Source organism: Eptesicus fuscus, chromosome 7 (assembly GCF_027574615.1).
Source record: "Eptesicus fuscus isolate TK198812 chromosome 7, DD_ASM_mEF_20220401, whole genome shotgun sequence".
In the NCBI taxonomy this organism is placed as follows: domain Eukaryota; kingdom Metazoa; phylum Chordata; class Mammalia; order Chiroptera; family Vespertilionidae; genus Eptesicus; species Eptesicus fuscus.
In genome coordinates, this window is record NC_072479.1 from 64331287 (window position 1) to 64356766 (window position 25480).

The following is a 25480-nucleotide window of genomic DNA, read 5'->3' on the forward strand; positions in this document are numbered from 1 at the left end:
ATGGAAGAGGATACAGATTTTAGAATAAGGTTTAGTTCTTTGTGTTTCATTACTGATCACGTTGGATTTCATGGCACCATAAAAAGCTCACCAAGTGACTTTGTTGTGATTGAGATTGATGAACGGGGACAGTTAGTTAATAAGGCCACTGATGAACCTACTTACAAGATGAGCAAAGTACTGCCTGAGCCAAATAATTTTGCCAAAAAAACAAAACTAGGTTTTCAAAATTTAGTCTTTGAAGAGGAAAGCAACCAGAAAGCCAATGTATTGGTCCAGTGCTCCGATGATGAACAGAATCGTCAGTCTGGTTCAGAAAAGGAAGATACTAGCAATGATGGAACTTCCAAAGGCGAAGAAGAAAAAGCTTATGCATTAGGCTCTTTGTTGGATGAAAAAACTAATGAACTATTGAATCAGTTTGCCTGTGGTATAAAAGAGAAATGGAATTCTAAAAGTGAGCTACCTGGACCGTCTCCTGAATTCTCACTGGGCAGAATCCTTGACAAAAACCAGAGGGCTATTCTGCATAGTGCTATTCGGCAGAAGTTTCCTTTTTTAATAACTGTAGGAAAAAACAGTGAAATTGTTGTAAAACCAAATCTTGAGTATAAAGAACTCTGTCACTTGGTATCTGAAGAAGAAGCATTTGACTTTTTTAAATACTTGGATGCAAAGAAAGAAAATTCCAAATTTACCTTTAAACCTGATACAAACAAAGACCACAGAAAAGCTGTTCACCATTTTGTCAACAAAAAGTTTGGAAATCTTGTGGAAACCAAATCTTTTCCTGAAGCTAATTACAATGCTGGTAATCCAAATACAGTGATAACGGTAAGATTTCGTGAAAAAGCACACAAGTACAGGAAAAGGTCTGTTGAATGCCAGGAAAGAAAAGTTATATACACAGGTAATTTAATAAATTATTACCATTTTCTTTGATAAGTTTAATTAAAATTGTGACAGTAAAAAAACAGTGAAAACTGAATAATTCAAATGAATTGAATGGACTTGTCCAGAGGGATATTGAAAAAAATATATGGGCCTGTTTTTAATGGGCAATAAAGACTTTCAAATTACACTAATTGTAGAAATTAACCCTATTGGTGATAGTGTGGTTAACACAGACATTTATAGTTAACAGTCTCAAATATGTAAGGTTGAAGCAGTTATTTTGTATTTAGTTAGTTTTATTGGAGTAAATTCTTTTTAAAATATATTTTTATTGATTTCAGAGAGGAAGGGGGGAGAGAGAGAGAGAGAGAGAGAGAGAGAGAGAGAGAGAGAGAGAGAGAAACATCAATGATGAGAATCATTGATTGGCTGCTTCTTGCACACCCCCTACTGGGAATCGAGCCCACAACCTGGGCGTGTCCCCCTGACGAATTGAACCTGGGGCCCCTCAGTCCGCAGGCCGACACTCTATCTACTGAGCCAAACCAGTTAGGGCTGGAGTAAATTTGATATAATATTTTGGAAGTTATCTTAATTAAAATTAAGTATTTGTATGTTTGCTATGGTGGGGAAAGGAAAGAGAGTATCTTGTATTCTAAGACAGTTGAACCTCACAACCCTGAGTACAGGGAGCTCCTTCCTTTGGCTCTGTCAATCTTAGAGAAGAGGTTCTCAAATGTTAGCATGTGTTATAATTACCAAAAGGGCTTCTTAAAACAGATTTCTGAGTCCTATTCTCAGAGTTTATGATTTAGAAGATGTGGTGCTTTTTCTGGTGGTCTGGGAACCACATTTTGAGAATTCTGTTTTAGCGGATATATTCAATTCCTAGGATGGGATGGAACTGATGAAATCTCACTCCATAGGTTTGGCTGACCATGTTTAATTGGCCTATATCCTCCATGAGGGATGGGAGATGTTTCATATGGTCATGTTTTATAAATTTATATAGAAAAGTATTTAAGATAAAACAGTAACCCAAATTTGCCCAGATGTGTGTGACACAGAAATAAGATTGTACTTTATAGGGACTCTCTGGTGTAAATGAAAAGAGTTTGGACCTTGGAACTGTGTGGGTTTTATTTTATATGATTTTATTTTATAAAAATATTTATGAACTTTTAAATATCTTTAAGACTTAGTTTCTACATACAAATGTAAAAAATGGAGACAATAATACCGTGGGCAAGTTACTTAATTCCTAACTTTTGGTTGTACTTTAAAAATGGGATAATAATAAAGTATAATTCATAATAATATTCTAATGGGGTAATAATAAAGTATAATTCACAATGATATTAGAGGAAATAATTAATGAAAATGTTTAATGCATAATAGTTACTCAAATGTTGGTGTCTTCTCTCCTGAAAATTTCTGTCTGGTTGTGTGACTTGTCTTTTCCATAAGAAAGCTATTAGCATAGGACTTGACACATGAGGCATGCAATGAATGCTAACAGATAAACTATTTAGAAGGGAAAACAAAACTAGTTTTATATGTAGGGGGAAGAATTGCTTATAGTGATTTAAGCATCTATAGATTTTTCTTATTTGAAATTCTAAACGTATTAATTCGAGTTAAACCAAAAAAAATTGTGAAAACTTTGTGCATATTGGTTTACATTAGTTTTACAAAAACTATGAATAACTGGAGGGATATGTTAAAGGGAGGAATTAATGGTTCACCAGAGGATAGTATGAAGATAACCAGTATACCTACAAGTCTAAGAACAAAGAAAAAGTGATAGATAAACATTGCCTATCCCAAATTTTGTAACAACAAAACTAGTTCATATTTTTAAAAATTCCTTAATAAATAGTCCTATCAAAAAAATAGGACTTTGAAACACTTTGAAAAAAACTTCATTTTTTGGCCCAGCCGTTGTGACTCAGTGGTTAAGCATCAACCCATGAACCAAGAGGTCCCCGGTTCAATTCCCAGTCAGGGCACATGCCTGGGTTGCAGACGCAATCTCCAGTCAGGATGTGCAGGCGGCAGCTGATCGATGTTTCTCTGTCATTGATGTTTCCATCTCTCTATCCCTCTCTAAAAATTCAATAAAAACATTTTAAAAGCTTTATTTTTTAATTGTTGTAAAATATATGTAACATATAATTTACTATTTTAGCCATTTTAAAGTGTACAGTTCAGTGGCATTAAGTACATTCATATTGTTGTACAACCATCACCACAATCCATCTTCAGAACTTTTTCATACTGAAACCTTTTCATACTGAAACCTTATTCCCATTAACTCTTCATTCATTCACCTCTACCCCCCAGCCACTAGCAACCACCATTCTGCTTTTTGTCTCTATGAATTTGAATACTTTAGATATCTCGTGTAAGTGGAATTATACAATAGTATTTGTCCTTTTGTGATTGACTTATTTCACTTAGGTTAAGGTCCTCAAGGTTCATCCATATTATACATGTGTAGGAATATTTTTCTTTTTAAGGCTGAATAATCTTCCATTATTTGAAGATACCCCATTTTGTTTACCCATTCATCTGCAAATGGATATGAGTTGCTTTTATCTTTTAGCTGCTATGAACATGGCTGTAAAAATATATTTTCAGGTCCCTGTTTTCAGGGCCTTTTTTGGTGTATACCCAGAAGTGGAATTGCTGAATCAAATGGCAAGTCTATGTTTAATTTTTTTTTAGACGGTGCCATACTCTTTTGCTAGAACACATTATTGAAGAAGGAGTTTTATGAAAGATTTAAGCATCTAATGCAGTTTTCATTTATATACTGCATTTCTCAGCTCTGGAAGTTTCATTTGTTTTTTTCTTAGGTCTTCAATTTCTTATACGTTCATGTTTTCCTATAATCTTTGAGCCTATTTCTAGTAGGTCTTTATTTTTAAAGACCTATTGTCTGCTAATTTCATCTCTGTCATTTCTGGGTATATTTTTATTGCCTGACTTTATTTGGGTATGGGTCATATTTTCCTGCTTCTTTGCATGTCTACTAATATTTTTTTTAGGTCAGACATTGTGTGTCACCTTGCTGAGTATCCAGATTTTGTTGTCTTCTTTTAAAGAGTGTTGAACTTTGCTTTAGCAAGTAGGAAGTGATTTGCAGATACATTTGAGGATTCATTTGGAGTTTTATTAAAGGAGGTATAGAGTAAACTTTGTTGTAAGCCTGTCATATAGCTAGCTCTACTATCATAGCAGGATTCTTCTGAGGTTTCTACTGAATGCCCTTGATTTTTCTTTTTTAAAATCTTTATTGTTGAGAGTATTACAGATGTCCTCCCCTTTTTCCTTCCCATTGCCCTCCTCCACCAGGATCCCACCCCACCCCAATAGGCCAATAGGCCTTCACCACCCTATTGTCTGTGTCCAGGGGTAATGCATATATGCATATAAGTCGTTGGTTAGTTTCTCGCGTCCCGTCCCCCCCCTCCCCCCTTCCCTCTGAGATTCATCTGTCTGTTCCATGTTTCCATGCTTCTGGTTTTATGTTATTTTTATTTTATTCATTTATTTTTAAATTTTTATTGTTGAAAGTATTACATATGCTTCCCCCCATTGACCCCCTAGTTCTATTTTGTTCATTAGACTCATTGTTCGTTTATTTTTATTTTTAGATTGAATTGTTGATAGATATGTATTTATTGCCATTGTATTGTTCCTATTTTAATCTTTTTCTCCTCCACTTAATGAAAAATGATATTTTTCTACTAAAAATTAGTGAGAAGGATTGTATTGTTTTATAGTTCTACAAATCTTTCTAATATCTGACATAAAAAATGTCAGCTGTATTCTAATTTCTTTTCCTGCAATCTGGTGTAATTTTTTGTTTTGACTGAAGGAAATGAACAAAATTCAGTTCACACAGGCATGTAGTTGAAAAAGGGAGAACATTATGGACAGATATGAAAATATTTGATATTTTGATCTTTCTATTGCTTTGACTATTTGCCATACTTCTATTCCTTCTTCAGGCCCCCACCGCAGCAGCACTTCTTTCTCAAATTCTTTTCCAAGACTGAATGCTCCCAAAGCAGGGATCATTTTTGTCGTATTGGCCTTTCTTCCCAGATTATTTTATTTAAATTCTATAATTAATCCTATCATAACAACAGCTGAACTATTTTGAGGTTATAATCTCTACATTTTAAATGTGGGTTTTTATTTTATTTTATTTGATACAACTGATAAAACAGCTAACTTAAAATCAGAGGTTTATATTCATATCCATTGGTCAAGATACCCTGAAAGTGTAAAAACAAATTGTGACTTAGCACACAGAATTAACTTGTATGAGTCTCTCCTTCCCTCTACTTCTTTTATCAGTTCTTTAAGAATAACAGGAGTCATAGTACATTTAATTTATCACTGCTGTAATAGAAAATTTGGAGAATCTAGGAAGCTGTTATGGTAGTACAAAAATTAATGACCCTAGTGATAAAAAAAGTTGAAAATAGTGGACAGTGTTTGAATATTCTTATATTTAAGTATTTAGGTAAAAATATAAATAGAATTTTATTGTAAAAACTTAAACATTGAAAATATACTACGTTGCATTGCAGATTTTTAAAACTTTCACATAAGTGATATACACTATGCGTATTTTTGAATCTTGCTATTTTTGTTTTTAGAGATTATTTACATAGACATATAAAGAACATGTAGCTCTTCCCCATTCTTTTAAATACTACATGATATTCCAAAGTATGGATATTACAGGCTTTGTTTAGCTATTTCATATACAGGGTGGGAAAAAGTAGGTTTGCAGTTCTGAGTACAAGAAACATGGAGTTTATTATTGCACTAGGGGCCCAGTGCACGAATTCGTGCACCTTGAAAGGAACTGTGAGTTGCGAGGCTGCGGTGGGCACAGGGGCGGGTCTCAGCCCATCTTCTGCATCCCTACCCGGCCCCTCCTGCCACGGTCCCCAATCCCCTGTCTGCCAGCAGCCCCGCTCCTGCCACAGCTGCTACTCCCACGCGCTGATGGTGCTGGCCCTGCTCGGACCCCCTGACTGCACGGAGCAATTGGGGCTGGCGCCAGCAGCAGGTGTAAGTGGTGGCTGCTGCCCTGATTGCCCCTTAGGAGCATGGGGAGGTGGAGAAGCCCTCAGGGGTGACTGGGGCCAGCAGCCACCGCTTGTACCCGCTGACAGCGCTGGGCGATCAGGACCGGTGCTGGACGCTGGCAGCAGGTGTGAGTGGCAGCTCCGGCACTGGCAGCGGTGCGAGCGGGGCTGGTGCCGGCAGCAGGTGTGAGCTCTGGGTAGAACCACGGCGTGTGGGAGCAAAGAATTTTCAGTAACTACCAGAGGCTTGCCCCAATGACAGCAACCGGCGCCCCGCCTTGGTCTGGCGCCCCTGCTCACCTGCTCCACCATCCTGCCGCAGCCAACTGCTGCCATATTTTGCGCGCGCCCCCTGGTGATCAGCGCATGTCATAGTGACCGATTGTTTGGTTGTTCCGTCATTCGGTCTAGTTGCATATTAGGGTTTTTTATATATATAGATTATTATTTATTAATCATTGTATTATTTCCCATACAATAACTGTAAATTGTAATTTTAATCAGCAGCTATGGGCCTCTCTGAAGAGTGTTCTAAGAAAAATGGACATTAAACATAAACATGACCCAGCAAGTAGAAAGATGTAAAATGTATGTATGTCTCTATCTACCTATGAACATAGATTGGTTGCGTCCCAGATGTGCCCCAACCAGGGCCAGGGATGGAACCTGCTCTTGACAGGGAATCAAACCCGTGACCCTTTGGTTTGTGGGCCAATGCTATAACCACTGAGAAATACTGGCCAGGGCTGAAATATCTTATAGGTATATATGGTGAACTGAGGATTGCTGTATTTTGTCACTGTCAATGCTGGCAGGGTATATAGGTCAATGTATTGGGGGCCTTTTTTTGTGGGCTTGGACCTCCTTCTCATCTCCACAATCTCAACTCCCATTTACTATTTGCTAAAAGCATTGTTTTATTTACTGGCCTGGAACTGGAACTCCAAGTCTATGGGGTGGATAAACCATAAAGAGATACATTTTAATACTTGGTATTAAGTGTCATGATACAGATAATGACAGTTTGTGGAGACATGCAAGATTAAGCAATCATCTCCTTATAGAGTTCATTTATTCATTGATTCAACAAGTATTTGAATACTTACTATGTGTTAAGCTGAGGATATAATCCTATATAATAAAAGGCTAATATGCAGATCAACCGAATGGTGGAATGACTGGTCACTATGACACGCACTGACCACCAGGGGGCAGAAGCTCAATGCAGGAGCTGCCCCCTAGTGGTCAGTGTGCTCCCATAGGGGGAGCACCGCTCAGCCAGAAGCTGGGCCACAACTGGCAGGGAGGGGGCCTAAGCTGGCAATCGGACATCCCCTGAGCGCTCCCGGACTGCGAGAGGGCACAGGCCGGGCTGGGGAACCCCCTTGAGTGCACGAATTTCATGCACCAGGCCTCTAGTAGTTTATAAAACACACATGATCCCTGCTTTGGGAGCATTCAGAGTTGGTAACCTGGAAAAAATATGATGGAGGACTGCTGCTGCTGTTGGATTATGAAGAATGAATAGAATTATGGCAAACAAAGTGGAAGGAACGTATTTTAGACAGAGAGACTCAAATGTGCAAAAGTGCAAAGCTGTGGAAGGCTCTAGTCCACCCAAGGATTATGAGAAATTCTCTGTCAATATTATAGGATATATGAATGGAAGTGGCACATGTGGTGACTGAAAAGGGATAATGGGCCTAATATGAATTCCAAACTAAGGAATTTGAATTTTTTTTCTGTAAACCTTTAATGAGCCAATTGGCATTTTAAAAATGACCACTGAAATCGATGACACTGATTTTGTTAAAAAATACTCCTTATTTAAATTAATGATTTGATTCATTATATTAATCTGTTAGTCTGCTACGAATGTACTTGATGTATGGTAGCTGCCTTTTTTGTAACCTCGGATTTTTTTTTTCAGCCTTTACCCTACGAAAAGAAAATCTAGAAATGTTTGAAGCAATTGGTTTTTTAGCTGTCATACTTGGTGTGATTCCTTCAGATTTTAGTTACGCAGGCCTTAAAGACAAGAAAGCCATCACCTATCAAGCAATGGTTGTTAGAAAAGTGACTCCAGAGAGGTAATAAGACATTACTTGATAAGAGATAACTTTTTTCTTACTGCATCAAATAAGAAAATATAGGATTAAACTCTGAATAATTCTAGGAGCATATTAACCTCATTAATGTTAATTTATTGAGTATAGGCTTATTATCAACATTGATAATATAATTATTTTCTATATAGTTTTCTAGTAAATTTACATTGCAAATATAGGTAATTTTACCATAGAAACTTTGAGAAGTGGCTGATTTTAAATGATCAAATTGTTTCTAAACATCCTGTTCTATATTCAAATATGCATTTATATTCAGGACAGTGTCTTACAAATCTTTTTTTCCTAATTGCTATAATACTTTTATACTTTTATTGTTGTGCTTCATTATATTTAAAATAAATCTAAATAGAAAGTAAAGCATTCAAATTTAGCCTCCCTTGAGCTCAATTGATTATTAAAAGTATGTTTGGTAATTGTCATGTTCATTGTATATTTAGAAAATAGAAAAAATGCTATATAAAAAAGAAATTAAAAGTCACTGATAATTTCATTACTCAGAAAGAACCACAATAATATTTTGATCTGTTTCCTTCCATGCATTTTTCAGAGACTATCCTACATACACACATTGTACAAAGACTTTTTATATATGTGAAAATCATATTGTATTTGCAATTTATATTTTACTTATAAAATTAAGATTCTTTTAAGAAAATTTATGTCATGAAATATTTCAAAATTATTTCCAGTATTTAGGCTAATTTATTTAACTTTTCCCTAATTTTGGATATAGAAATTTGTTTCAATATTTCACTGTAAATAATACTGTGATTAATATTATTGTACTTAAATCTGTGCCTTGTAGCTACTTTTCAAAAAGTTGATCATTGGGCCAAAATTGAACCTAATTTGAGGTAAAATAGATGAATTAATCCTTAGTCATTAGATGTTTTAAGTATGCACTATTTGCAGGTAAATGCTTCTAAGCTCTAATATGAGGGACCAAAAAAGTATATAATTTTGTTTTTATGATCAAAAGTGCAGTATAGGTAAGAGAGAAGGACTTTAGATGTTAAAAGGTATTTGATGTTAAAAGCTGGTTTTTAATTACCCAAAGACAAGTATTATTGGTTCCTAGGAGAGAGTTCTTTGATTTGGCTTATGGGTGTGGGGTTTTAATGACCTGTCAAGTAATAGTAAGGTTTTAGACAATGCAGAAAATTTGAAGCTATATTTGGAGAGGTAGTAAGCTAAACAGTTTGTCTAATAAAACAGATAGTTTAACAATAAGAACTACAGTAAATATGAATGTAAAGAACAATTAACATCTGTTCTTACATGACCTTAAAAGTTATGCAAATAGTTGGAATCTATTCTTTAGATGTTGGGGAAGAATAGAAAGTTTGAGTTCAGAGCATACTTTTGGGGAAATCCTCTGGTGCTAGTAGTTTTTCTTAGTAATGTTGGAGGAAGAGAGACTGAGGAGGAAAGGAACAAAATTTAAGGATAGGAAGAACAAAAGAACAGTTAAGAAATTATATCACTTGAACTAAAAAGTCAAAAAGTCTACATAGATTGAGTTGATAACATTAGGAATATATGTCACAGTTCTTAAAATAACTGATTAACATAATCCTATAATAATGGGGTTTTAGTACACATTTGTTGAATTAACATTAACTTTGGAAGATGGAAAAAATTTTTGTTTTAGTGTTGTGATATAAGTGATTACCTGGCAACTGTCATTCAAAACTTATAATATTTTTAAATGTAAGATTTAACTGAGTCTATATGATTTATCATTTATAGGTTGAAAGATATTGAAAAGGAAATTAAAAAGAAAAGAATGAATGTGTTTAATATTCGGTCTGTAGATGATTCCCTTAGACTTGGTCAGCTCAAAGGAAATCACTTTGATATTGTCATCAGAAATTTAAAAAATCAAATAAATGATTCTGCAAACCTGAGAGAGAGAATTTTGGAGGCAATAGAAAATGTTAAGGTAAGAAAACTCAATTTTAAAAGAGTACTATAGGAAAATTTTGATAGTCCCTCTATTTACATTGAAGTAAGAAGATAAACTTTTTCTTTTTTACCTTTTCTTTTTATTTACATGTATATTTTTTTTATTGATGAGAGAGAGAGAGAGAGAGAGAGATTTATTGTTCCACTTACTTATGTATGCATTGATTGCTTCTTGTATGTGCCCTGACCAGATATTGAATGTACAACCTTTGCATATTGCGACATGCACTAACCAACCGAGATACCTGGCCAGGGCCTGTATAATTATTTTTTAAAATTATATTTAGGGCCATTTGGCTTATTTTTAAATTTTCTTCTTAGTACATTTTTGTATTCAACAACAACAACAACTTTAATATAATTAAAAAAATAAAATGTGTAAAGTTTCCCAGAGATGGGGGAAAAATAAAGCTATCTGTATAAGAAGAATATTTTTCAGCATCTGCCATATAGGGTAATATTTTAGGGAAAGGGATTAATGTTTTTGGAAACTTTGTTTAGTAATTCTTTTCAGAAATCTTTGGTGATTTGGAAAATAATCTTTTGGAATTAAACATTTTCTTTTCAATCTAATTTTGAATTTTGTTTATTGTACCATATACCAATGACATTATATATACATTATATTATGTCTTACAGTAAAAAATTACTTAACATATATTTTAAATGACATTTGCCAGGCATTTAAATATACGTATACAAATATAGACTTCAATTAGATCATCTATACTATGGGTCAGCAAATTTTTTTTCTATAAAGGTCCAGTAATACATATTTTTTTACTTTGTAGGCATATGGTCTATGTTGCAACTATGCTATTGCTATTGTGTGGAAGCAGCCATAGACAATACATAAATGATTGAACATAGCCATGTTCCAATAAAACTTTATTTACAAAAACAGATGTTGGGCCAGATTTTACTTGTTGGTAGTCAGTAGTTTGCCAAGTCCTGATCTAGAACTGTTAATTCTCAACCTGCGGGGCTTAAAAAATTCTCAGCAGTGAATCTCTACCCTCTAAACCAATTAAATAAGAACACTTGGGGATGCAGTTTAGGCATTAGTATTTTAAAAAATAACTCCCTAAATGATTCTACTCTGTAGCTACATTGAGAAAAACTGATCTAAGTTTCTGGCCACAAAGTCCTTTTTATACAATTTTATGCCTCCCCCTAGGAAAACAAACAAAAACTGTTTTTTAATCAATATTATGCCTTATAGTCAGGAAAATATCATCCAATTAAAGATTTTTAAATCCAGCACATTCACCTGTGTATAGGAGTTCTCTTAATTTATACTCTATGTGTAGTTTTGTTACCAGAGGAGCCACCTGAGTCTGAGGAGGCTCTCTCCTTCTCAGCTCTTCTCTCTCTCTCTCTCTCTCTCTCTCTCTCTCTCTCTCTCTCCTCTTTCTCTCTCTCTCTCCCCCCCTGCCCTCTGTTCAGACTAGTGAAAGAAAGCAGTATTGAACAAAGCAAGTGAATTTATTAAGGAAACAAAGCAATTGAATTTATAAAGCATAAAGCACAAATGGGCAACTCAGCTAGTCTGAGTGCCCTGCCTGGTGAGGGTTCAAGGGTTTTATACAGGGTGTCCCCCCAAAAATGTATACATACTTTAACAGCTGATAGCTCTAGCTCCTATTACATTTTGAAAATGAAAAGTATTTTAATAAATACTATATATATATGGTATATGTATTTTTGGGGGACATCCTGTAGTTTCCCCCCTTATAGGTTTCAAGGTTCCCCTGCCAGACACTGGGCAATAGACTAGATTTCAAGGTCCCTCTTTGCATTGTTGTGGCTTTTCCCAGAATGTAAGAGAACATCTGGCGATTTTATCTTGGCAAGTCCCAAGACTGCTGACTTCTTTGTTTAGTGGGTGAGATAAACCCCCTTTTCCCCCCACTTTCCCCTCCTCCAGCCCTAGCAGCTATCTATCCTGCCTAACAGTTTTTTATTTTTTTTCTAGACCTACCTAAAATTCTTCCCCCCCACCCCCCGAAGCACTGTTATTAAAATGATATTTCTTACAAAAGGAAGGAGGTGCTATATTGTGATTTATAAGAAATATATATTTGGTCATTCATATGACTAAAATATATTTTTCAGATATATATTTGGTCTTCATCCACAGTTTCTTGCTCACAGCTTCCCAAACCATTGGAATTTCCTAAGTGTTGAGAGTGATAGAGTTGTCTTTTGTTGTGTTAATGAGGTGACTTTTGTAAAGACCCTAAGGATGGGGGCTGGTTTCATATGGAGCCAACTTTGTGATTACAGGGTTGTAACTTTTAGTACCACCCCCTGAATTGGAAGGGGGTAGAGGCTGACAGTGGAATCAACTGTCAGCAGCCAATGATTTAATTAATCATTCCTCTGTAATGAAACCTCCATAAAAATCCAAAAGAACCCAAAAGAAGGGTTCATTCAGAGAGCTTCTGGATTGGTGAACTCCAGTTGAATGTGCAGGGAGATTGGTCCACCTGGAAAGGGCATAGAAACTCTGTACCACTTCCCACATAGGTTCTATGCATCTCTTCCATCTGGCTATTCCTGGGTCACATAATTCTGAGTTTATAATAAACTAGAGGCCTAGTGCATGAATTCGTGCACAGGAGGGGTCCCTTGGGGTGGCCTGCTGGGATCGGGCCCCAGCTCGCACCCCCAGCCTTGCAGCCCCAGCTCGTGCCCCCAGCCTCACAGCCCCGCAGCCCTGCCTGGCACCCAGCCTTGGCCTGGTGCCGCCCCCTCACCTGCTCCACCATTCTGCCTGCGGGGCAATCAGTCGGGGCCAGGCCTCCTGCCTGGCTCCCTCAGCATCTGGAAGCCGGGGTGGCGGCCCCACCCCCGCTGCCTCCACTGGTTGCCATCTGTGGGGCGATTGGGCCCCTGCTTGCACCTGCCTTGGCCTGGCACTGCCAGCTCACCAGCTCCACCATCCCGCCATGGTGGCACTTTCATTGGAGTCCATCGTGGCCAGCAGCACCTCCACTGCTACCTGCTGCCAGCGCAGTGTCACTGACGCCCGCCATGTTCCGTGCTTCCCCCTGGTAGCACATATCAAAGCAAGTGGTCAAACTCCCGGTCGAACTCCAAGTTGAAAGATCGCCCGAGGGGACAATTTGCATATTAGGCTTTTATTATATAGGATTGGTGATCTGGTCATTAAAACGTTTCTCTGAGTCTGCAGGCCTCTCTAGCAAGTTAGTGGAACCTGAGGTAGGGGTCTTGGGAACTTCTAATTTAAAGCAAGCTGGTCAGAAGTACAGGTAACAACTTGAACTATTGGCTGGTGTCTGAAGTCCAAGGAGTGTTTGTTATAACCTTCAGTTCACAGCAGGTCATCAGAAGCACATGTGCAGCCTGGGTTTGTGACTGACCTGGCTTCTGAAGGTGGTGGGGGGAGGCAATCTTGTACCGCTGACCACTTAACCTGTAGCATCTGATGCTATCTCTGAGTAGATAGTGTCAGAATTGAGTTGAATGGTGGGGCACTCAACTGATGTCAGAGAATTGCTTGTTGGTGTGGGAACTCCCTCCCCACTTTGAAATTGGATGCTCAGAACACCGAAAGAGGGGGCCTGAACTCTGATAGCATTTATTGCCTGTCTCATTTGGTACTTATGGATATATAACTGCTCATTATAAAAATCCCCATTTGGAATAATCCTAGCATTAGCCAACTTTTCTTTAGTTCTCATAATAAGGGAAGGGAATTGAGAAGCCCTGAAAAGAAGAAGTCTTTGAAGTTTTGTTTTAGAAGGTCATGTCTCTGATTGCTATAAACCTTGTTATTTCCAACCCTAAGTAATTAGAAGAGGTAGTTAAAATTCTTCTGGCTATTCTACGACATTATCCTATGTTGTTGTTTTATTTTTTTCAAATTTGAAATAGTTAAAATGTTAACTATGAGATTTAATACAGGGAGTACTTATTTTTATCAGCAATTGATTTTCATGAATAGCATGAGGTAAGGGTGCCTTTTGTACCATGCCAATAACAAATTGTCTTAGCATCTTTATTGAACAGTCCTGGAGTTGGTGCTCAATAATAATTGTCGAATGAATAAGTATATATACTTTTTTTTTTTAAATATATTTTATTGATTTTCTACAGAGAGGAAGAGAGAGGGATAGAGAGTTAGAAACATCGATGAGAGAGAAACATCGATCAGCTGCCTCTTGCACACCCCCTACTGGGGATGTGCCCGCAACCAAGGTACATGCCCTTGACCGGAATCGAACCTGGGACCCTTGAGTCCGCAGGCCGACCCTCTATCCACTGAGCCAAACCGGTTTCGGCTACTTCTTTCATAAAGTGAATGTGGAAGACTCTTTCAAGAAACCATCTGGGCCTGGTGTTTTCTTTGTGAGAATACAGGCAGTCCTCGGGTTACGTCGGACTCGACGTATGTCATTTCATGGTTACGTCGCCATCTCCCATTTATTTATATATATAAAAAAAGTCCCATCATTTCGATGTATGTACATATGTGCTTTATGTGTTTTATTATTTATTTACCACAAGTAAAGGTCAGGAATTGTTATCTTTCTTTTACATTTTTTTTTTTTTTACTGTTTCACTTCATTACTGCTGTGTGTGTGCTCCATGTGAGTGACGTAGGTGCTTATGAAGGTGGGTTCCGACTTATGGAGAAAATCGTGTTACATCACGCCATAGGAACGGATCTCTGACGTAACCCAAGGACCTACTGTATATTTAACCACTGACCAATTCCTTTAAATGGTTGCAGTAGTAAATTACAATTTTCTATTCTTGGTGAAGTGACACCATGTCATTGCCTTGGCCCAGGCTGTCAGAAACTGAGATGACTGAAAGATGAACTGGGTTTGAAAATAAATCTGTTTCTTATTCCAAACATGTCCAGACAGCAGAATCTCAAATTCAGACAGAGCTCAGGGCAAAGATCAGATATAATGCTAGGTAACTAATTCATCCCAGTTTTCCCAGAACTTGCCCCATTTTAGCACCAATAGTCCCACATCCCAGGAAACCCCTCAATAATATTAATGAAAAGCTAACATTTTAAAAGCTTTTTCACTCAGTTTATTTTCTAACTTTTAATCGTTTATTCTCCTTTTTATTCTTTAACTGTATAGCTTCTCTCAGACCATTTGGTCCCCATTTGTATATTGCTGATTACAGGATTCTTTATTAAAATAAATATGACGAGAAAGACTTGATTACATATTCTGATGTAATAATTGTATTTATTTGCCTTAGTTCAGTGCTAATAACAAAGAACCCTGAACCGGGTGACTTATAAACAATAGAACATTAGTTCTCATAGTTCTGGAGGCTGGGAGCATGAAGTTACAGTGCCAACATAGTTTTCTCACATGGCAGAAAGAAGAGTAAGCTAGCTTCCTGGCCTTTCCTTATAATGGCACTAATCCTATTCAGGAGGGCTCTATCTTCATGACCTAATTATCTCCCCAAGCCCCACCTCCACATACCATCACATTGGAGGGTAGGATTTCAACATACCACTTTGGGGCTGGTGTCACAAGAATGCAGTCCCTACCAAACCCTACCAATATACTTTTAATTAATTGATTTCTTTCTATTCATAGCATAAAGGGTTTGTGAATTATTATGGACCACAGAGATTTGGGATGGGAAGGAAAGTTCACACAGATCAAATTGGATTGGCTTTGCTGAAGAGTGAAATGGTATGTATTCTTAAAACTATGATCTTTTCTGTTTTCGCAGTTGCACTTACTCATAAGCCAGTTCCTTGCTTTCTTATCCCAGCATATATACACATGTATACACCCATATATATATATATATATATATATATATATATATATAATGTATATATGTGTATATATATATATATAATGTATATATATATATATATATATATATATATATATATACCATATTCTACATCACTGAACATATGTTGAGCAGCTACTATATTCTTGGCATCATACTATAAGAAAGCCAACTGTATGCCATGTGCAGTATTGTTTGAGACTTAACAGAGAATTGACCAACACTCACCAAATTCTAAGTGAACTGAATAAGAGATTTAGAGTAAAGTAATACCCTATAATTTTAGAAATCTGGTATCAGATTATATAAAAGATAGGAATTCACCCAAAGCTAGAGACTAAAAAGCGAACAACAGATTTGAAAAATTATCTGATTAGTTTCAAATGAAACTATAAATGAATGCCACATATAAGAGGCAACATTTGCCCAATTATTAAAATTATATATACATTAAAGTGTATATTTTATATATAATTACATATTATATACCTACACATAGCTTTGCACATAATATGAAAAACCTACAAGTCTATAAAAATTATATACTTGCACAAATGCAAGATTATTCATATGATAGTGCCATACCCATTTGTGTTATAGTATGTTTTCTTGAGTGGAAAAGAATAATAACAGCACTTGTGAGAAGCATTGTGCATGTGAATATTATCTTGTACATGGAAATATGGTTGACAGTTAATGATGCAGACCACATTGCTACTCAAAGACACATACTTAGAAATAAATCACAGTTCTAGAGACAGTGATAAAATACAGATGTGTCTTTTTTAAAGAACATATTTTCATCTATTTAGGTTTTAAAAGAAAATATTAAAGTTGGCAATTTCAAAAAAGAATTGGGCAATTATTTTAAGACCAATGAATTCTGAGACTTGAGAACATGAATGTAATTAGTGGCTTGCCATTCCCTTATGCTTGTATTCTTCCCTATTTTTGTTGTATATGTTGGTCAAGTTTGAGTTTTATGTCATTTCTTCACACTTGTATTCATGTAATAGAGGTAAAGAATGACAGAAGAACAACTGTGGAAGATATGGGAGAGCACTTTTTCTGTTTCATAGTATTTTAAACCTGTATGTAAGCTTGCTTTGTACAGAAATTTATTTCTAAATGTAACTGATTATTTTTTATTGCTGTTAATCCTCACCCAAGGATATTTTTTCCATTCATTTTTTTTTTTTTTTAGAGAGAGTGGAAGGGAAGAAGGGAAGAGGGAAAGAGAGAGAGATAAAGAGAGAGAAAAACATCAGTGTGACAGAGACACATTGATTGGTTGCCTCCCGCAAGCCCCAACTGGAGCCAGGGATCAAGCCTGCAACCGAGGTACAAGCCCTTGAGCAGAATCGAACCTCAGACACTTCAGTCTATGGGCCGTGTTCTAACCACTGAGCAGCGAAACCAGCTAGGTCAACATTGGTTATTTAATTTTTGGAAGTTTAAAGATAAAATTGTAGCATCACATATCAAATAGGCATTTGTTAAAAGCCTATTCTTTGAAGAGGCATGTTTTTCTTAAAGTAAGTAATTTGTCATTTTTATGTAACATGTGTTTGCTTGCTTGATTTTTAAAGGTGAAGGCTGTAAAATTATTTCTTACACCAGAAGATTTGGATGATCCTGTAAATAGAGCAAAGAAATATTTTCTTCAAACTGGTATTTAAAAGTTTCTTTACCCCATACATAGCCATGCAGATACATAATATAAATGCTATGTCAGCAGAAGGGCATTCATTGCTACATAAATGTGATAAGAAATAGATTGTAATATATTGTATATTTAATCATTTTATTACATGCCCTAGGTACTCCAATTTTGATCCAATCTTAAGGCCTTTTGTCTGTTCTAAATCTTGCTTGCAGGGAGATCAGAGGGGAGAGATGGCATCTTAGTTTTTCTTGACCTAAATCCTCTGAGGAGATAGGAGTTCCCAATTCTAAACTGGTACTGATGGAAGTATATAATTCACTACAACTAGAGGAGATGGAAAAATAAACTAAATAAAAGAACATTTGTTATATCTGATGCTTTGTGCATTGGTTCTGGTCTAGTTGCCATTCAGCCCTGACTGCAAATTTTGAAAACTCTAGCTCAATAGGATGATATATGCAGAATGCTTAATAGGAAATACTAAAGAAAACTAGTTATGAGTGTGGGTTATAGAGTCAATTTACATGAGTGTAACTCTCACCTTTAGTCCTTCCCAGCTGTATATGGGCTTGTACAATGATTTAGCCTCATTGTTTTGGTTTTTTCACCTGAAATTGAAACTAATAATGGTACCTAAAAGACTATTATGAGATTTAAATGAAATAACAGATGTAATGCTCTTAAAATAGTGCCTAGCACATACTAAATACTGAACAAATCTTACTTGTATTTAAGTAATAATGACAGCAATCATACCATTTTAGATTCATTCAAATATGTGATCTACATATATGTGCATACTAAATTTCACTAACATTGAAATAAATGATACCAGTTTTCAAAAATCTCCATTATTTTTAAGTATGTAAATATTGTAAAAATATGTAATTATTCATAGGAGAGAAATACTTTTATGCCACAGCACAATCTACAAATAATATGGGCATTTCAAATTGTTATGAGTAATCTAAGTGATACTAAAAAAATTCAAAGTGAGTTATTTGTCTCTATTGAAGAGTCCTGAGAAGATAATTTCCTTATGGCAATGATTTCAATGATATTTAAACTTTAATGTTCATAAGAAACTTGATACAGTTATTAAAATGCTGACTCCAAGTCCCTGTTGGAATCAGCATCTTTACAGTAGAGTCCCTAATTTTAAAACGCATCCCACCAGCAAGACCTAATATGCTTAAGGTATCCAGACATCACCCTTTCTTATTAAAAAAATTCTCTGTAAATGTCCATTATAGCTCTTTTTAAATCCCTAGGCTCAGAGGTTTATTTAATGCTCTTTTATGAAGTTCTCTTAATAACTGTAAATAAGTTCATCTTCATTCTGAAGTAGGAATCACTACTGTGCTTTTTAAAAAATTTTTAAATGTGTTTTTATTGATTTTTAGAGAGAGAGAAAATGAGAGGGATAGATAGAAGCATCAATGAGAGAGAAAAATCTTCCTTCGGCTGCCTCCTGCATGCCTCCTATTAGGGATCAAGCCCACAACATGGGTATGTGCCCTGCCTGGGAATCCAACCCATGACCTCTTGGTTCATGGGTTGACATTCAACCACTGAGCTAAACTGGCTGGGTTGTTTTTTTTTTGTTTTTTAAAAGCAGGGAAAGTGAATGGCTCATATGATTAATGATCTTTATTTTTAAAAAACACAATTCTTAAAGTGTAGTTAGATTTATAGTTGGTGCTGAACATCTTCATATTCAAGTATAAAAGACAGCAGCAATCACTGACTCTCATTTAGAGAGCATAATAAAGGTCTTCATAACTGGCCTTTAAATAAAAGTGGTTGACTAACTGATTTTCTCTTTATTGCAGAGGATGCTAAAGGCACACTTTCATTGATGCCAGAATTCAAAGTTCGAGAGAGAGCATTGTTGGAGTCACTGCATCGCTTTAGCATGACTGAGGAGGGTTGTATTCAGGCCTGGTTCTCCTTTCCTCATTCTATGCGCATTTTCTACATTCATGCATATAGCAGCAAAATTTGGAATGAGGCTGTATCTTACAGACTTGCAACCTATGGATCAAGAGTGGTGGAGGGTGATTTGGTCTGTTTGGATGAAGATGGTGATGATGAGCAATTCCCAAATAATAAAGTAAGTGTCATTTCATCAGAATTTCCCAAGAATAGTTACCTTAGCAGGAACACTAATTTTCTGAAGTCCTTATTTTAGAAACAATTTAAACCTAAATATGGATTTTATTTCTTTTTAACTTATATTTGCTCATCTCTTCTTCTACTCTGCTGTCAGCTGAGGCTTATTACACATCAATAAATGAAAAAATAAAATAGTCAATGGTGTGAAGTGAAAGGTACAAAGATAGTAAAACTTCCTTTGAAGAACACATTCTTTTAAAAATTACACAAATAATGCACAAAACAGTTTCCTTAAAAATAAAAAACCAAAACATTGCAGATGTAGCTGTTATCCTTGCCATGACTCTGTTGTGATTTCCTCCCCTGCCTTCAGAAAACCAACCTCTGTTTTTTGGCCTGTGACCTTCTAGATATTTTTCTATGCTTTCACATAAATATCCACAGAAAATGAGATTTTTATTCTGTTAGTTAACACAGAAAAGAAAAGACAGGGCTTAGAGGCTAAAAGCTTAAAATATGAAAGAAAAATAAAATATTTTTGTTATAATGGTATATAGGGCATGTAATGTGTCTGTGTTTTTTTTATATAAGCACAATTTCACAACTTGTTTTCTTTTTAACAGTATCTTAGAGACGTTTATATTCATTTCAAATAAAGGAACCCCACCTCACACTAACATAAGGAAGAGAAGACAGGAATTTATTGGCCCTCACAGCTGGAAGCCCATGATTGATCCAGGCCCAGCTGTATCCAGGGTCTTATGCAATGTCCTACCTCATCCCTCATTTTCTTCAGCTGTCAGCTGATTTTCTGTTAGATTCATTCTCAGTCTGGCTTAAACTTTATTCCTTCAATGGCAAGATGATTATTAGCAACTCTACGCTTATTTCTCACAACTTCTCCAGAAAAGAGGGCTTTTCTTCCTCAATGGTTTTAACAAAAGCCATGGAATTGGGTCTCAGTGGCTCAGAATGGTGTGACTTGGGTCACAATTCCCCAAACCCATAGCTGTGGTGGACTGGAGTATGTGATTCGTAAGCCTATGTTTCCAGGGCTCCTTCCCCAACCATCCCACCCTAACTGCATTTGAGATCTGGGAGGAGAGCTCCCTAGAAAATTCGCTACCAGAAAAGAAGTAGTAAAGGCTGAGCAAGTTTTATTATTTCATTAAGTGAATGGCTTTTGAATATTTAGATAAGAAAGTAATCACTAGGAGCATAAATTACTAAGAATGGTTATTTAACTGAGACACAGACTCTGAAACTGTGTAGAAAGAAATTCTAACTCATGTGAATGGAAGAAGAGAAATGTCAGTGATCCTCTTCTGATAAATAATGAAAAATTCTAAGTTTTTTTAACACCTTTTAGATAACCTATCTATTTAAATATTACCTGGGAGTACATTATTTATTAAGTCAGCCATTTTTCATTCAGATTTGCAGAAGTTAAAGGTTACTTTGACAAGATACAACAATGATCTTTGAAATACATGTGTCTTATAGGCTTCTTTGTTCAACATAACATTAGTAAGGAGTTTTGTGGTCAGAATTGTATCAGCTTTTCTTTTTGGAGCTGTAGGAGAAAAGAGAACATTTTCTCCTTTATATCCTGCAGTTTCCTTTTATCAGCAGCAAAAAATTGTTTAATTTTATGCCAATCATTTATGCTTTACTAGTATTAGTTAGCATTGAGAAAAGAACAGGCAGGACTTAGAGGCTCAAAACTTATTATGAAAAGGAAAAAGTCAGAATAAGATTTTTAAGACATGGTATATAGGACATGTAATGTTGTACATCTATAATTAAAAATGGTAGGAAACGAATCTGACTCCCTTTCTGATAGGATTACTAGCCTAACAAGTATATCTTTACTTCAAAGCATTTGGTAGATTCTCTTTTAATTTTTTTATGAGCAAGATAGAGAAATGTGAGTTGCACAGTTAAACAGGTGAATTCATATTTGGGGAGCAGTCATACAGCAAAAGCCTGTTTGTAGATTGATATTAACCTGGAGAGAGTTCTCTTTTGTACTTGACCATGTTTGTTTGGTATTTTCATAAATTATTTAAATAACAATATTATAGGTATGCTTATGAATTTGTGAAAGACAAAAAGCTAGAAGTGATACAAGAGAGATCATAGCCCCATCTATTTTGGTCAGATCACACCTGGAGTTTTATATCCATTTCTGAGTGTAACAGTTAAACAGGTTATTTACCTATAAATAAACAAGTCAAGTGAAAAAATAAAAAAAGGAGGAACTTTATTGATAAGGGTAGAGAATCAAGGGGAAAGCAAGCAGATTTAGAAGCTATCTGGACACTATTTTATACGATGAGTGCTTTAGGAAGGTGGGGATGCTGTCAGTCCTTGTGGAATGATGCTGCTGCCTTTGAACTTGAGCTCTCCTTTGCAGGAGAAATTAGTTATTCTGTGATGTCCTGCAGCAACATTTCTCAAACGTAATACATCACACACCTCCTACATGTGATACCCGTATCTGTTCTATGAAGCACATTTTGAGAAACACCACTTCCCATAGAGTCTGATATTTGTTGGGGACAGAGGAGAGGGGAGTGTTGACAGAGCAGATTTTTGATTCAGCATAATAAAGAACAACTTTGTAATTTGGAAAAAGATTGTTGGTGACTGAGGTAAAAGTAAAAAAATGTTAAGCTGCCCGCCAAAATCTGTGTGCTAACTTCAGTTATCAGTGGTTAAAGCATGAAGAATCTCTAGTTTTTATGTAGTCTGCTTCTCCAGAAATAAACTGTGAAAAGGTCTTGTTTGGATATATGCATATTCAGCATAGGAGTCAAATTTTACATAACAAATTAGGGAAATTTGAAGGCATTTGGAACATTTGAGAATCATCCATATTTTTCATCATGTTTTTCAAAAATAGGTTCACCTAGTAACTGAAGAAGAGGAATCGGCTAATGCATATGCAATACATCAGGTAAATTTGCTTAAAAAGTAGTATTACTTAGATCTAAATGTAGACATTGTTTCCAAAAGACAAAAATGTGACCAGTTCCCCTCCCCCACTTTTTTTTTGTGTGCCACTTTTCAATTTAGGTATTATGTATATATATTCAATCTCCTAAGTTTACATTTATATGAGTTTTCATAAATGTATACAGCCATATGACTACCACAAAAATCAAGATAAAGAATAGTTTCATCTCCCCTCAAAATTTCCTGTGCACTTTGTAGTCAACCTCCATCCCTGGGCAACAACTCATCTACTTTCTATTCCTATGATTTTGCCTTTTAAAAAATGTCATATAAATGGAATCATATAGTATACTAGAGGCCCAGTGCACGAATTTGTGCACAGGTGGGGTCCCTCGGCCTGGCTGGCGATCGGGGCTGATTGGGGCCATCTCACCCAGTCCTAGTCGGGACTGATCGCGGCTGGCCAGCCATGGGAGGTTTGCTGTGGGAGCGCACTGACCACCAGGGGGCAGCTCCTGCACACTGACCCCTGGTGGTCAGTGCACGTCATAGCTACCGGCCAGTTGTCCGGTCGTCCAGTCGTAATGGTCACTTAGGCTTTTATATATATATAGATGGCCTTTTGTGTCTGGCTTCTTTCAGTTAGCATAATGAATTTGAAACATTAATATTGTGTGGATTTGAGTTGTTTACATTGTTTCTTTTTTGACTACCCTCTGGTACTGTTCAAGAAAAATGTCTAGAGGTCATCAGTAAAGGAGGAAAACCCCACAGAATGCAGTATCTACTCATAAGCGGCTGAGAAAATAAACATTACTTTTGCTGTCTGCTATTTGCTTTCATGTTTTTAAATTAGTAAGAGGAATGTAAAATTATCAACTAAAATACCAGTTGAGCAGTAGAGGTTATTCTTTGTGTTACAGAAAGAATATGCTTTTAAGATTGTATGACTGCACAGAGATTAAGTCTGTTGGTTAATTAAATGTACCTAAACTTCTTGTTCCATCTCTTCTACCTTAGCAGTAGTTTGTCTAGTAATATCTGACTTGAATTGGTTATCTGGTTTATTATGAATCCTTCTTGATTTTAGGTAGCTCTTTTCTTTGTCAGCTAGCATAAAAGATAATCAAAGTGGTATAGTATTCAATAGTATGTTTTAGGCTGATTGTACGTTTATATTCTGAGGCTGTTTTTACAGATCTAGGACCCAGTCATAAAAGTACATTTAAAATTTGATCATATATTTTTCTGAAGGCTATTTCATGTATCTTTTTACCCCCTTCCCTTGTGCAGGTGGTTCTTCCAGTGCTTGGATACAATGTTCAGTACCCAAAGAACAAAGTAGGGCTGTGGTACCAGGAAGTACTTAGCAGAGATGGACTACAGACATGTAGATTTAAAGTACCTACTCTGAAACTGAATGTTCCAGGATGCTATAGAAAGATTTTGAAACAACCCCGTAATCTCTCATACCAACTAATAGAAGAACATGATATTGATGTCAAAGCAGAAGGTTCCCACATTGATGAAGCAACTTTATCTCTTTTGATTTCTTTTGATCTTGACGCTTCATGTTATGCTACTGTTTGTCTGAGGGAAATAATGAAACATGACTTTTAAAACCAGTATCGTTGATATACCATGTATATGTCATTCTTCAAAGGAAAGGGAGCTAAAATTTCTTTGAGCGTCTGCCATGTGCTATGAGTTTTATAATTGTTATCTCCCTTAGTTACACAATATCCCAATAAAGTAGGAATTTGCTACTAACATTCCAGAAGGCATTTAAGCTAGTAAGTGTCAGGGTCTGAATTTAAGACTCCAAAGCCTGTGTTTCTTATCTATTATATGACATTTCAGTGACCTTTATTGTGTTATAAAAGTTGCAATCTTTCTGGACTATGAAGAGCATATATAATACTGCAAGATAACAGTTAAGAAAGAATGCTTTTAGAGTAATGTTTATATCCTTTAGCTTCTTGCTTAGAATATAAATGAAACCAGATTGTAATGAAAGCATGTAGTTGGAGATAAAGATAGATGAAGCATTTTGTTAACTGCTATTGTCATTCTTTCATATTTGAAATTATCGATCAGAAAAATACATCGGGGAAATGTAATCCCTTTATTTATGATAGCTACCTCAGGGTAGTTTACCATTTTATGAGATAAATAATCTTCAATTAAGATTGAAATACATTTTTTATACAATTTCTTTATCTTGTCATACATTGACCTCCCCCTTTCCTCCTCCGCCGATTATCTAAGCATAGATTTTTAGAGTCAGGCAGATCTGGGCTGACTCCATGTCTGACACTTACTAGTGACTTTGAGTATGTTACTGATTTTTTTTTTTTTTGAGGCGCACATAAAGAATCAAGTTAGCACCCATCTCATCAGCAACAAATAATTGGATTATCTCTATCTTTTATGTTGCTAGAGGAAGAAAACATTTGGCTCATTTAAAAATTTAAATATTTGTTAGGCTAACTATTTCACATCATAAATCATTCCTAACCACTTTATTTAATAAATTAATTTTGGGGGGAAATAGGAATATCTGAGCAGTCTCTAATTTCTGGTAGCTTTATATAATGAAATTTTAAAAAGCATTATATATTATGTATCAGTAATGTGTCACTTATATATACTTTAAGTCAGTCAAACCATTTTGGGAATATTAGCATAAGAAAATAAAATGCAAAAGAAAGAAAAGAGCTACATACAATGCAAAATTTGCTTATTGCAGCATTTTTATATATAATGAAAGAAATTAGAAATAGTTTGAAAGTCAAGCATTAGATAACAAAAGTAAGTAAAATGAGATCTATCAA

General features: G+C 35.8%; 1 protein-coding gene across 1 annotated transcript; it reads left to right on the forward strand.

Moving 5' to 3' along the window:
• Nucleotides 1–24670, forward strand: PUS7L (pseudouridine synthase 7 like). Its single transcript, XM_008140572.3, has 8 exons — nucleotides 1–910; nucleotides 7936–8095; nucleotides 9884–10076; nucleotides 15700–15798; nucleotides 17497–17578; nucleotides 19406–19686; nucleotides 22594–22647; nucleotides 23940–24670. The coding sequence occupies exons 1-8, from the start codon at nucleotides 1–3 to the stop codon at nucleotides 24264–24266; spliced, it is 2106 nt and encodes a 701-aa protein (XP_008138794.2). The 3' UTR covers nucleotides 24267–24670.
• The last annotated feature ends 810 nt before the right edge of the window (nucleotides 24671–25480 follow it).

Excerpts from the sequence above, each read along its gene's own strand:
- PUS7L (XM_008140572.3), top strand. The coding sequence starts at position 1 with ATGGAAGAGGATACAGATTTTAGAATAAGGTTTAGTTCTTTGTGTTTC. Across the intron at positions 911-7,935 it reads AAGAAAAGTTATATACACAG|CCTTTACCCTACGAAAAGAA; the intron begins GTAATTTAATAA and ends TTTTTTTTTCAG. Across the intron at positions 17,579-19,405 it reads GAAATATTTTCTTCAAACTG|AGGATGCTAAAGGCACACTT; the intron begins GTATTTAAAAGT and ends TCTTTATTGCAG.